Raw genomic sequence first — 11,496 nt, 5'->3', positions numbered from 1 at the left:
AGCCGAGTGGCTTCGTGATTTCCTGTTAGATTTACCGGTAGTTGAAAAACCGATACCGGCTATCTCAATGAACTGTGACAACCAGACTGTGATTACAAAGGTCAACAGCTCCAGGAATAACATGAAGTCCACAAGGCATGTTAAAAGAAGATTAAAGACTGTCAGAAAGTTGAAAACCTCCGGAGTTATAACGTTGGACTATGTCCACACGTCGAATAATCTGGCAGATCAATTCACTAAGGGACTGTCACGAAATGTGATAGAAAGTGCATCGAGAGAGATGGGTATGAGACCCACATGAAATCTACTGTAGTGGTAACCTGCTCTATGTGATCGGAGATCCCGTGAAGTAGAGTGGTGAAACAAACTATGAGTAGATTGAGAGGAAAGTTCCCTACGAACCTATCTCTGATGTATATCTTTTTCCTTCTGTAAGGCAGGATGGTATTTACCTTAATGTACTCCGAGAGTCTTATAAAGATGAGATGTTGTCCTACAGAACATCTTTTGAGAAGTACACCTATATGAGTCAGACTGCTGGTCACAGTCTATGGGACCTGGGTTATCCCTAAACACTCATGAAAGGCATAGAAGTGTGACTTATATGCTTCAAACAGCGGGGATGCTTGTTGCAACCTAGTACCGGCAAAGGACTTGAGTGAATCTCACCTCACACAAAACTGTCAATTCAAGGCATAGTCCATTGTTCAGTTGTGACTGAGTGAAACTCTTGTTCTAGGTGGATGTTCAACTTAACAGTCTCCATCGAAACACTGGTATATCAAAGAATTATGATTCTGGAACTATACAGTTACAAACCCTAGAGTTTGGTGGGGATTGTTGGATTTATTATGGGCTAGGCCCATTTATAAATTTAATAAATCAATAACTCTATGGCTTGTAATTATGGGTATTACTATTTGTACCGGATTGGAAGTTAAAAGGACATTGACTCAACTTAAATGATTGGAATTGATCCGTCTAATTTGAGAAGTTGAGAAACGGACAAAGGCGTGCCACACGCGCGCGCGCGCGCCGCCGCCGCCGCCGGCCGGGCCGGGGCGTGGCGTGGCGTGGCGTGGCGTGGCAGGCAGGCAGGCAGGCGGGCGGGCTTGGCGTGGCGTGTTATCTTTTTAATACCCACTAACCACGGGAGTTTCAACTCCAAGCCAGCCTGACTCCTGATCTCCCGACTCCTGTTATTCCGAGGTCTCTCCGTCTTCCCGGCGCACGACTCCGAGGCCTCTCTGATTCCCCTGCGTCTTCCAACTCCAGTTAAAAAGAGATAACAAATTCCGGAACAAAGATTCAGTGGCTCGATAGCTTTCCTCATCTCGTAACTCTGCGAGCACGGAGAAGCGAGAGGGCAGGTGCCTCCGAAGCCCTTGTCGTTCGGGACCTTGCTCGGGGATCGGCAATTAGGTTTTTGGGGAGCGTCTACGCGACTGCCCGAAGAGTCTCCGTCTCCGTACGTCGTCGTCTTCTTCCCGATCGCTGCTGACGTCTTCTTCTTCCTGGAGGAGGAAACACCTTCTTCTCCTACGGCATGTCCAGGGACGTTGCTGGAACTTCGGAATCGCGGATGGGAGGGTATGATCGTTTCATCTCCTTTCTGTTTTACGTTCTACATGTTTCAGCAGTTCATCAGTTTGTTTCATATGTTCAGCCATGTCATTTCATAAAATATCTTATGTCTGTTCCTGCTAGAAATATGCTATGCGTATGTGTTTTCTTCTTACAGCCATGTTGTTCCGTATGTACCTTTATGCTTGTTACAGATATGAGATGTATATCATGCCATCTGTTTCTTTCTGTTATAATTCATGAATCAAGTTCACATATTTTTCATCTTTATATGTTTCACATGATATATGATCTAGCATGTTTTTTCACCATGGATATAATTGATATCATGATTACAATGATTAACAATTCTTTATATGTCATCATCATGATGTTGATTTATGGAATTAAAATGACATGGAAATTGCCTAATATCCTAACAATGCGTGGCCCAGGTGCGAAGTGGATGAGCATGATGGGCGGCAGCGTCCAGGCGAAGGCGAGCAAGTGCGAGGAAGAAGACGATCTTGGACCCCCTCCGCAGCGTCCCGACTCAGCTTACTCCATCACTCCATGGCTTCGTGCAAGCTTTCCTCTTCTCCACGGTGCGCCACGAGTGGTGGGGCAGGAGGGCGGCGGCGGCTCGACGCAAGTATCCTGTTGCGGCACGGCGCAACGCGAATGGCCGGCAGTGGCGCGGCACGAATACTTTTGATTGATAAAATGACTGATTTACCCTTATTCGAAAATAAAATATAAAATGAAAAACAGATCTAGCCTCACATAATTTGGTATTAGCCCCCCATAATTTGATACTATCCTCACCCATTTAGTACCTCTAGGTACTTTTAGTTGGGTACCTCCTATTTTTTCACCGTCTGATCTCGCCTAATGGATGGCTCATGTTTTTTTTCCAACCATTATAAAATTTCTCTTATAGAAAATATATAAACATCTACAATATCAAATAAATACATTGTCAAGATATATTATATGATGTATCTAATGAATATTATTTAACATTATAGGTGTTTGTGCATTTTTTTTATAAAGTTGATCAAAGCTAGATAAGTTTGACTAAGGAAAAAGCTAAAGTACTTTGATTTGTAACGGAGAGAATACCATTATATTGTTGAATAAATTCCAAATCTGTTTTGAATTGAAGTGTTTCAATTCTTTAGAATGATAAAAGCTTCGATGATATATCTAGTCTCAATATCCTTGAATAACCTAAATTGAAGTTTTTGATGAAATAAGCGAAGGACGTTGTTAATCCCCAAGGCTGTAGGACAACGAAACAAAAGAAGAACTTATCTCACTTCCACACAATGCAAAATGAGAGTGCTCATCTCACTTACACGGAATGAAAAAATGAGAGTTGCTATATTTTAAGTGACTGAATTTCTGGACAATAATTTTAGACAACCAACTAGTACTATTAAAAGGATAGACACTTAACAATTTTTTCTACAGTCAAACAATAAAAAATTTATATGCTGTCTAAACAACAAAAAAATAAAGCACCTAAAACATAGGAGAAGTGATGAAAAATATATCTAACACCTCAAAAAATTCAAACAAGCTACTACTCTCCATTTAGGTTCACATTCATGCATGTTTCTTCAAGAAATCAATTGCCACGGCGGCATGGAATGCAGCTCCGACGGGAAGCGCATCCTCATCGATCACAAAGTAGGGGGAGTGAGGTTGCTTTACTGCCACCATTGTGCTTTCATTGCCAACTCCTATGGTGAAGAAGGCACCGGCCATTCTCTGCGCATAGAACCCAAAATCCTCCGTGCCCATCACTTGAGGAGCAACCTTGACGTTATTTGCCCCTAGCAAGCTCTCGGCCACTGCCTTTGCATGAGCATGCATTCTCTCGTCATTGTTCACAGCAGGATAAGGCCGCATCTTCTCCTTCATGAAGTCCACAGAAGCAATACAGTGATGTGCAGAAGACTGTCCTTCTACAATCTTACATGCATAGAAGCACACTTCTCAATTGCAGTAGTAGAGACTATGCTGATATGTTTATACAGGTTCAGGTTTTAGAGGAAGTTAGTTACCTCTTTAATCCTCTTCATGAGATATGATAAACCTTCATCTGAAATGCTCCTCATGGTGCCACCAAAGGTCACAGACTCTGGAATAACATTGAAAGCTTCTCCTCCTTTCACAAAAGTGATAGATACCACCTGGAAGATTATTCAGTAGCAACAAAGAGGCATCAATCTTTCAGCATTTCTACGCAACCCATTCATACACACATAATTTTTTTTTTGCAACGCAGTGTAGTAAGCTTAACATCACTTACTGCGCCATGGAGGGGATCGACTTCACGAGCAACAATCACTACCGGAGATGGCCTCAAAGGCCTATTAACCCTCGGCAAAGGCTTTGCCGAGGGCGGCCCTCGGCAAAGAGCTCTCGGGGAATTTTGAGTCGGCGAAGAGGGTCTTTGCCGAGGGCCCTTTATCGGGCACTCGGCAAAGCCTTTGCCGAGGGCTGGAGCGGCACTCGGCAAAGAAAAGCAGTCGTCACGGCACCGGCGCCTGGGACGGAGTCTTTGCCGAGGGCCGTCTCCGGGGGCCCTCGGCAAAGAATTATTCTTTTTTTTAAAAAAAAATCTTTGCCGAGGGCCTCGGACCATGGCCCTCGGCAAAGAAATGTTGCAGAATTTTTCCAAAAAAATCTTTGCCGAGGGCAATGGGACAGCCCTCGGCAAAGAATTATTCTTTTTTTAAAAAAAAATCTTTGCCGAGGGCTTCCCCGCAGGCCCTCGGCAAAGAAATTTTAATTTTTTTTAAAAAAGTCTTTGCCGAGGGCCTCCAACCATGGCCCTCGGCAAAGAAATGTTCCAGAATTTTCCAATGAATCTTTGCCGAGGGCAATGGGACGGCCCTCGGCAAAGGACCCTTCTTTGCCGAGGGCCTTGGTCATTGCCCTCGGCAAAGAGGCAGAAATTTAAAAAAAAAAATTTGTTTTTTGTATTCCATCGACACAAGCATTTCATATATATACATACATATATATATATATATATATATATATATATATATATATATATATATATATATATATCTCAACCATCACATATATATATCACACAGAACCCATTTTCTCACGATATATCACAACCATAATTGTGAACCACAAATCACAATATATTACAACGACAACCCTACATATAGTTCTATCAAGTACAAGCGTACAAAACTCAGGGGAGAAATAGGGAAGACAAAGTGGGTTCGCAATCACTATCCTGAACTACGTTTTAACTGGCACCATCGGCACCTCAGTAAACAAAAGCAGATAAGAATACCTTGCACAAACTTGAGAGTAATCAATCTTTAAGGCTGCAAAAGAGAAGAGAATGAGACGAATTGAATTAAATGGTACTAAAAACAAAAAATAAGCATGTTCAAGTAAACACAAAGTACAGATCCGATTGATACATCAGATAGATCAGACACAAAATAACCACACCTTACCGCATAAATCTCTATGTAAGCTATGGCCAATCAAAATATTTTCTTTGGATAACATTCTCTTCAGCGATTTCTAAAGAAGGGATATAACTTCCATGAGATAATATTCAGAGAAAATGCTTAGATGTTAAAGACAATATACCTGAACATCAACTAATGATGATGTGACTCCTTCTAAATCCTTCTTTGATACACCAGTGATGTGTGTCCTATAGTCAGTTATAGTCTTCAAGGGGTTTACAAGTATGTCCAACTTAGCCTGGAGAAGAAAAGAGAGAATATGGTGAGACCTTGGAACAAAGATGGAAATCCCTGACATGATTCACTGATTCATAGTCAATAAATGCTAAGGAAATATGTATTGTGTAAGTTTTGACAGAAACTTTATTGAATTCATCTAACATTACAGCAATGTCCATTAATGCACACGATAGTTCCATGAATCTTAACATACTTGTTCTGACTAAATAATCTAGTACCTTGAGCTTGTCATCTACCACGCACACTCTGACCACAGCCTCTGTGCCATCATTGCAAAGGACCATCTCACAGTCAATTGCCAACATAGCACTTGAGCTCATTAAACTAGAGACTTCTCCTATCCGCAGTACTTTCCACTCCTGAAAATACTAGTAATAGCTGGTTATGGATCGGTCTCATTGTTTGTTTCTTTTTTTTATCAATTATGAGACAAACAACGTGGATACAAAAGGTTCATCCATTATGGGGATGAGAGTATAAATCAGTCATTTGTTTTAGAATTTTGACTAGCAAAAAGCATGCCTTTGTGAAGAGTACAATATAAGGTGCAACTCTAGGCAGAGTATTAGCAATCATGAAGATTATTGGACTACACTGTTTAAGAATTCGTCATTAAATCATGAATAGGATATATCAAAGGAAGATCACCAAGGAAACTATACAATCCAAAAAGGGCTTAATCATCATTCGTGGATTAACAGAAGCACAGTAAAGCTCATACCTCCTGGTATGATGGGAAGCAATAGTGTTTTCTGTACTCCGGGTGCTCTGCCGTCAGTTGAACAAGTTTCTGCATTTAGCATGCACATCAATACAATTGTTGATCAACTGATGCTTGACACCCAGGCGTCAGTCCTATTCAATGTAATGCACAAATTCAAATGGCATGATCTAGCATACATATCACCTGCTCGGGAGAAACTTCGTCAGGAAAATCAGTCATATACTGCTGAACGGCACTTCTTTCCTTATGACGCTTCACCAATTTGCCGAAGTACTGGAACCAAAATGTTGCGACGTTTTAACTATCAACACCAGTACTAACCAGTACCAACTACCAAGCCGCTTATAGACTGCAGCAGCTGCCAGTGAAACCAGGCATGCTGAACTGAAGTGTGAAGAAGAAAACAAAAGAGTAGCCAACCTTCTGCAAATCCTTGGAGAAGGTTTGCAGGAAGGCGAGCAGCACATCCCTGGTGCGCTTCCTGGGGTCGCTCAGCGACGCGCCAAACTTCCTGCCGTTCCGGGCCAGGAAATCCTTGCACCCGCCGTCACAGCCTCTCAGGCCGTTCTTCTGCGTGAACCTCACCACCTCGACGAGCACCTGGCGCAGACCAAACGGGTGAGCGAAACGAGGAGGCCAGCCCGGTTCGGGTGCTGCTGGCGTGGCGGGATGCCCCTACCTCTTTCTCGGCGGCGGCGAGCCGCTTGGCCATCGGACGACTGCGCGGAGACGAAAAGCAGCGGGTGCAGCGGGGGACGGAGGCAGTAGTATCCGCGAGTGGTTGCTGTGGACCTGCGGTCGGCGTTCGCGTCGGCGTCGGCGGCGGCGGTGGTCGCGTGGCGGGCGGCTCGGGAAGGCCGGCGCGCGGGGGCGAGAAGGCCGGCGCGGGGGGCCGCCGGAGGGCCGGCCGGGGCGGCCGAGCTCCCCTTGCTCGACCGAGACGGGGAGGGGAGGCAGGGCGCGCCCCCGGGGCGGCTCTGGGGCGGCGTCGGCGGGGCGGCGTCGGCGGGGCGGCGCGGAGGTCGGGCGGCGGGGCGCGGGGCGGCGGCGGGGCGAGCAGCGGCGACGGCGCGCAGCAGCTGCGTATGAAATGTGGGCGGGGATTTTGGGCCAGGCCGCTGGCCGATTTAGGGTTGAGCCCTTTGCCGAGGGCCCAGATCCAGGGCCCTCGGCAAAGATTTTTTTATTTTTTTTAAATATTCTTTGCCGAGGGTCATTGGCCAGGCCCTCGACAAAGACCCCCTTTGCCGAGGGCCAGGCTAACCCTCGGCAAAGAGAATTTTGTTTTTTTGTTTTTTTTAATCCAGTTTTTTTGTGGTGCTATAATACATTATTTAAAACTCAATTTTAAAATTTGGGCCAAATTTGACTTTTTTTTATATCTTTCCCTAATTTATTTCTTTTCGTTGATTTTTTTCGAATATTTCAAATTTGAACTGCAGGTGGATGGAATAATGCAATTTAGTGATTCGAAAAATGATATTCATGGTATTTGGTGTATGTTGAGTCCCTATCCACGAACTCACATCAAATTTCGGGCATCTTCTTCACGTAACATGACGAGGAACTTGTCGGAAAAGTGTTTTTAAATTATATAAGATCCATATGAAGTCCGAAAATCATTAAACTTGTCGAGGTGTCATGTTATTGCATGTGTAGGGTGTGGTAAAAATTTGAGAAGGTTTCGAGCAAGTTGTGACGTCGGATGCCTAAAACCCAGACATCTCCGCATGTGATCACATGTGGATATGTCTGGGTTTTAGGCATCTGACGTCACAACTTGCTCGAAACCTTCTCAATTTTTTACCACAGCCTACACATGCGATAACATGACACCTCGACAAGGTTTCGTGATTTTTGGACTTCGTATGGATTTTATATAATTTAAAAACACTTTTCCGACAAGTTCCTCGTCATGTTACGTGAAGAAGATGCCCGAAATTTGATGCGAGTTCGTGGATAGGGACTCAACATACACCAAATACCATGAATATCATTTTTCGAATCACTAAATTGCATTATTCCATCCACCTGCAGTTCAAATTTGAAATATTCGAAAAAAATCAACGAAAAGAAATAAATTAGGGAAATATATCAAAAAAAAGTCAAATTTGGCCCAAATTTTAAAATTGAGTTTTAAATAATGTATTATAGCACCACAAAAAACTGGGTTCAAAAAAACAAAAAAAAAACAAAATCTCTTTGCCGAGGGTCTAGCCTGGCCCTCGGCAAAGGGGGTCTTTGCCGAGGGCCTGTCCAATGGCCCTCGGCAAAGAATATTTAAAAAAAAATAAAAAATCTTTGCCGAGGGCCTGGCCAATGGCCCTCGGCAAAGAATATTTAAAAAATAATAAAAAATCTTTGCCGAGTGCCTGACGGCGGGCACTCGGCAAAGAATGACGCCAGTGGCCGCCGTGACCCATCCGGCCATTTTGCCGAGGGCCTTTTGTTTGCCGAGGGCCAGGCCCTCGGCAAAGGCTTCTTTGCCGAGGGCCTATCTTTGCCGAGGGCTCCTGGGGCTGGCCCTCGGCAAAGACCCCTTTGCCGAGTGCCCGAGATCTGGCCCTCGGCAAAGCCAAAAGCCCTCGGCAAAGAGGCCGTCTCCAGTAGTGAATTTGCTGAAGATTGAGGATTGCAGTGGACGCAACCACAACAGGATCAATGGATTGATGGGGCATTGCAGCATGACCACCTTTCCCATGAATGGTTGCCAAGAATCGACCTGCTGTTGCAGTGACGGGTCCTGGTTTAGATGCAACAACACCTACTGGAAGTGCTGGGTCCACATACAAGCCAAATATGGCTGACGCGTCGTCTAGGGCACCTTCTTGCAAGACATAGTAGGCTCCTCCATAGCCCTCCTCTGATGGTTGGAACACAAGTTTTACAATACCCTAATGAACAAAATAATTGTAACCACATGAGTTGTGAGCATGGAATGCAAAACAAAATTATCTATTGAAAGCAAGCCCCTAGAAGAAAAAAAAAACATATATAACTACACTGACGGTTCTTTCTTGATAGTAAAGGTCATCAATTCGCTGATGGCCTGTGATATTTCAAAAATTCAGATTATATATTTCAATTGCAGATATAGTACCTTCAAGTCACCCTTCCGATCTTGAAGTAGCTTAGCAGCTCCTAGGAGCATTGTGGTGTGCGCATCATGTCCACAAGCATGCATTTTCCCACTTTCTTGGCTCTTGTATGCCCAATCTACCATTTCCTGCAAAAAGACAAATAATACCAATTTAACTACTGAGCATTGTTGTTAGCACTACAGGGGTACATTGAAAATATGGCACTGACTAGCCAGGACCACATCCAATTCATGATTGTGGTGCAAAGAATACCAAATGGTGAAGCTATTTTTTTCCTCTTAACTTGCTGGCAAACTATACATTACGTTGGCATTTGTGTTGCTTTCACTCCCTCACAATTTCTTCTAACATGTTCCTTATTCATTCCAGGATTTAAATGACAAAACAGTATACTTGAAAATAATCCTGTTCAGAGTTGATGCATTTAGTTGTGTGAAAATTGGGTATGGACGTATGGTGTTCTATCTGATACACAATTGGTAAAATCTTAGTGAACAAATAATCCTATAGAGATAATGTGATAGATATATACCTCAAGTGCCAAAAAGGAAAAGGTAAGTGGAAATTACTAGTGGTTAGATAACAAACTTTCATATGACTTATTATCAATTATCAACAAAGCTGGCTATAACTTCTATAATCTTTTTCTCTCGAAAACAACTTCTATAATCTTGGCGGCCGGACATGTCCACGTTAACCAAACACTGAAGAGATGCTTCATGGTTGTACACAATAATATTGAACTTCATGTTACATCCTCCCCAGAAATAACTTGCGTTATTTTGTTATTGATTAAAAAGTTCATAAGTCCCTCGCTGCTGGCTTCTCCATGGAACCAACTTTTATCGATCATTATGCCCGATCCTATTTCATGAAAATAATGCATCATCTTGTACAAAGTTTGACTGAAACTCAAATTAATCTCTCTTCTTGGAGAGAATTAGATCGAAGTTCTTTTTTTAATTTATTTTTGGAGAATTAGAAACCACGGAAGTATAAACAATTCTTTCTCTAGCTATGTCCATACATACCTGTATGGGGAGCGCGTCCATGTCAGCCCGGAGCGCGACCGTGGGCCCGGCGCCGCCGCCGCCAGCAATGGTGGCCGCAACTCCGGTCTCGGCGACGGGCCACGTGTAGGGCACGCCGATCGCGTCGAGCTCGGCGCGCACGAGCTCGCTGGTGCGGTGCTCCTGGAACGCCAGCTCGGGCCGCTGGTGGATGCGGCGCCGCACGCCGCGGAGCCACGCGGAGAACCCGTGCCCGCGCGCCTCGCCGAGGTTGTTGTTCTCCGACGACGGCTCCGACCGACGACAGGCACAAGGGGAGTACTGGTGCTAGGTACAGGGTGAGGAGGAGAGCAGAGTCGGCGGCCATGGCATGGCACGTATGAGATGGATCAATTTTCAAGTGGTAATGGTCGCTTTGAGTCTGCATGCAATGTGCATGCTGTGACTTGGCTTTATTTTCCTTCCGTTTGATGTTCGTTGGCCGATCCGATTACAAAGGGATAGATATATATGTGTATGTACTGAGTTAGTCAGTACCTTGATGACTCTTAATATCTCGATCATTTGACAAACAGTACGCATACATCTACAAAGCTTTTTGCATACGCCAATATTTTGTCACGAAGGACAGGGCCGGGCCATGCATCCTATTCTATCCTATGCTTTTGTAAAGTAAAACCCCTCTAGCAATTTTTCTTGACATATAAGGTGTCCACCTCAGCAGTCCACTATCACTTGCAACTAAAGTTCACTAGCACAAGCAATTATGATATCCACGTCAGCGAGACACACACTACTAGAGAACAGACTTTAGAACGATGTCCCAATTTGGCGTTAGCTTCGGCATTTTTTGCCCTCGGGACTAAAGGACCCTTTAGTCCCGGTTGGTAATACCAACCGGGACTAAAGGTCCCTGCCCAACGGTCGTCCGGGGGGCAGAGATCTTTAGTCCCGGCTGGTATTACCAACCGGGACTAAAGGATCCCGGTTGGTAATACCAGCCGGGACTAAAGTTTTTAGTCCCGATTTGGGTGATGCCCCGAGAATAAATATTAATCTTTAGTCCCGGTTTGGCCCCATAACCGGGACTAATTATCTCGGCCTATACACCGGCTCATTTCTTCCTCCCCGAGCCCGAGCCATTCTATTCAAACTCACTGCCTCTGTTCTTCAGCTTGCTGTTGTTCTTGCTCTCTCCCCCTCTATTGGTGTTGCTCTTCGATTTTGGAGGTAACAAACTTAATCCTCTTATGTTTTATCAGTAGCTTATCTCATTTTGCGATGTAGATGCATATGTAACTTTATATGTTGGACTTTATTATGATTTTATATGTCATTTTTAGCTC

At 44.1% G+C, this 11,496-nt stretch overlaps 1 protein-coding gene and 1 pseudogene across 1 annotated transcript; both read right to left on the bottom strand.

The window, feature by feature from the left end:
* Window positions 1-3,135: 3,135 nt before the first annotated feature.
* On the bottom strand, window positions 3,136-10,517 carry LOC136505234 (IAA-amino acid hydrolase ILR1-like 9; annotated as a pseudogene).
* LOC136505235 (small RNA degrading nuclease 3-like) lies at window positions 4,678-7,065 on the bottom strand. Its single transcript, XM_066500380.1, has 8 exons — window positions 6,719-7,065; window positions 6,460-6,639; window positions 6,223-6,312; window positions 6,037-6,105; window positions 5,534-5,674; window positions 5,197-5,313; window positions 5,058-5,127; window positions 4,678-4,922 (listed from the first exon to the last, which is right to left on the bottom strand). Exons 1-8 carry the CDS (start codon window positions 6,749-6,751, stop codon window positions 4,834-4,836), a joined length of 789 nt encoding a protein of 262 aa, XP_066356477.1. The 5' UTR covers window positions 6,752-7,065; the 3' UTR covers window positions 4,678-4,833.
* Window positions 10,518-11,496: the final 979 nt, after the last annotated feature.

The sequence above is a fragment of the Miscanthus floridulus genome, chromosome 14, assembly GCF_019320115.1.
Source record: "Miscanthus floridulus cultivar M001 chromosome 14, ASM1932011v1, whole genome shotgun sequence".
In the NCBI taxonomy this organism is placed as follows: Eukaryota; Viridiplantae; Streptophyta; class Magnoliopsida; order Poales; family Poaceae; genus Miscanthus; species Miscanthus floridulus.
The sequence above is the reverse complement of the archived record's forward strand: the minus strand, read 5'-3'. Positions and strand labels throughout refer to the sequence as shown.

Coding starts and splice junctions, on each gene's coding strand:
- LOC136505235 (XM_066500380.1), bottom strand. CDS start 6,751: ATGGCCAAGCGGCTCGCCGCCGCCGAGAAAGAG. Junction 6,313..6,459: donor TCTCCAAGGATTTGCAGAAG/GTTGGCTACTCT, acceptor TTTTGGTTCCAG/TACTTCGGCAAATTGGTGAA. Junction 5,675..6,036: donor GCTTCCCATCATACCAGGAG/GTATGAGCTTTA, acceptor TAGTATTTTCAG/GAGTGGAAAGTACTGCGGAT.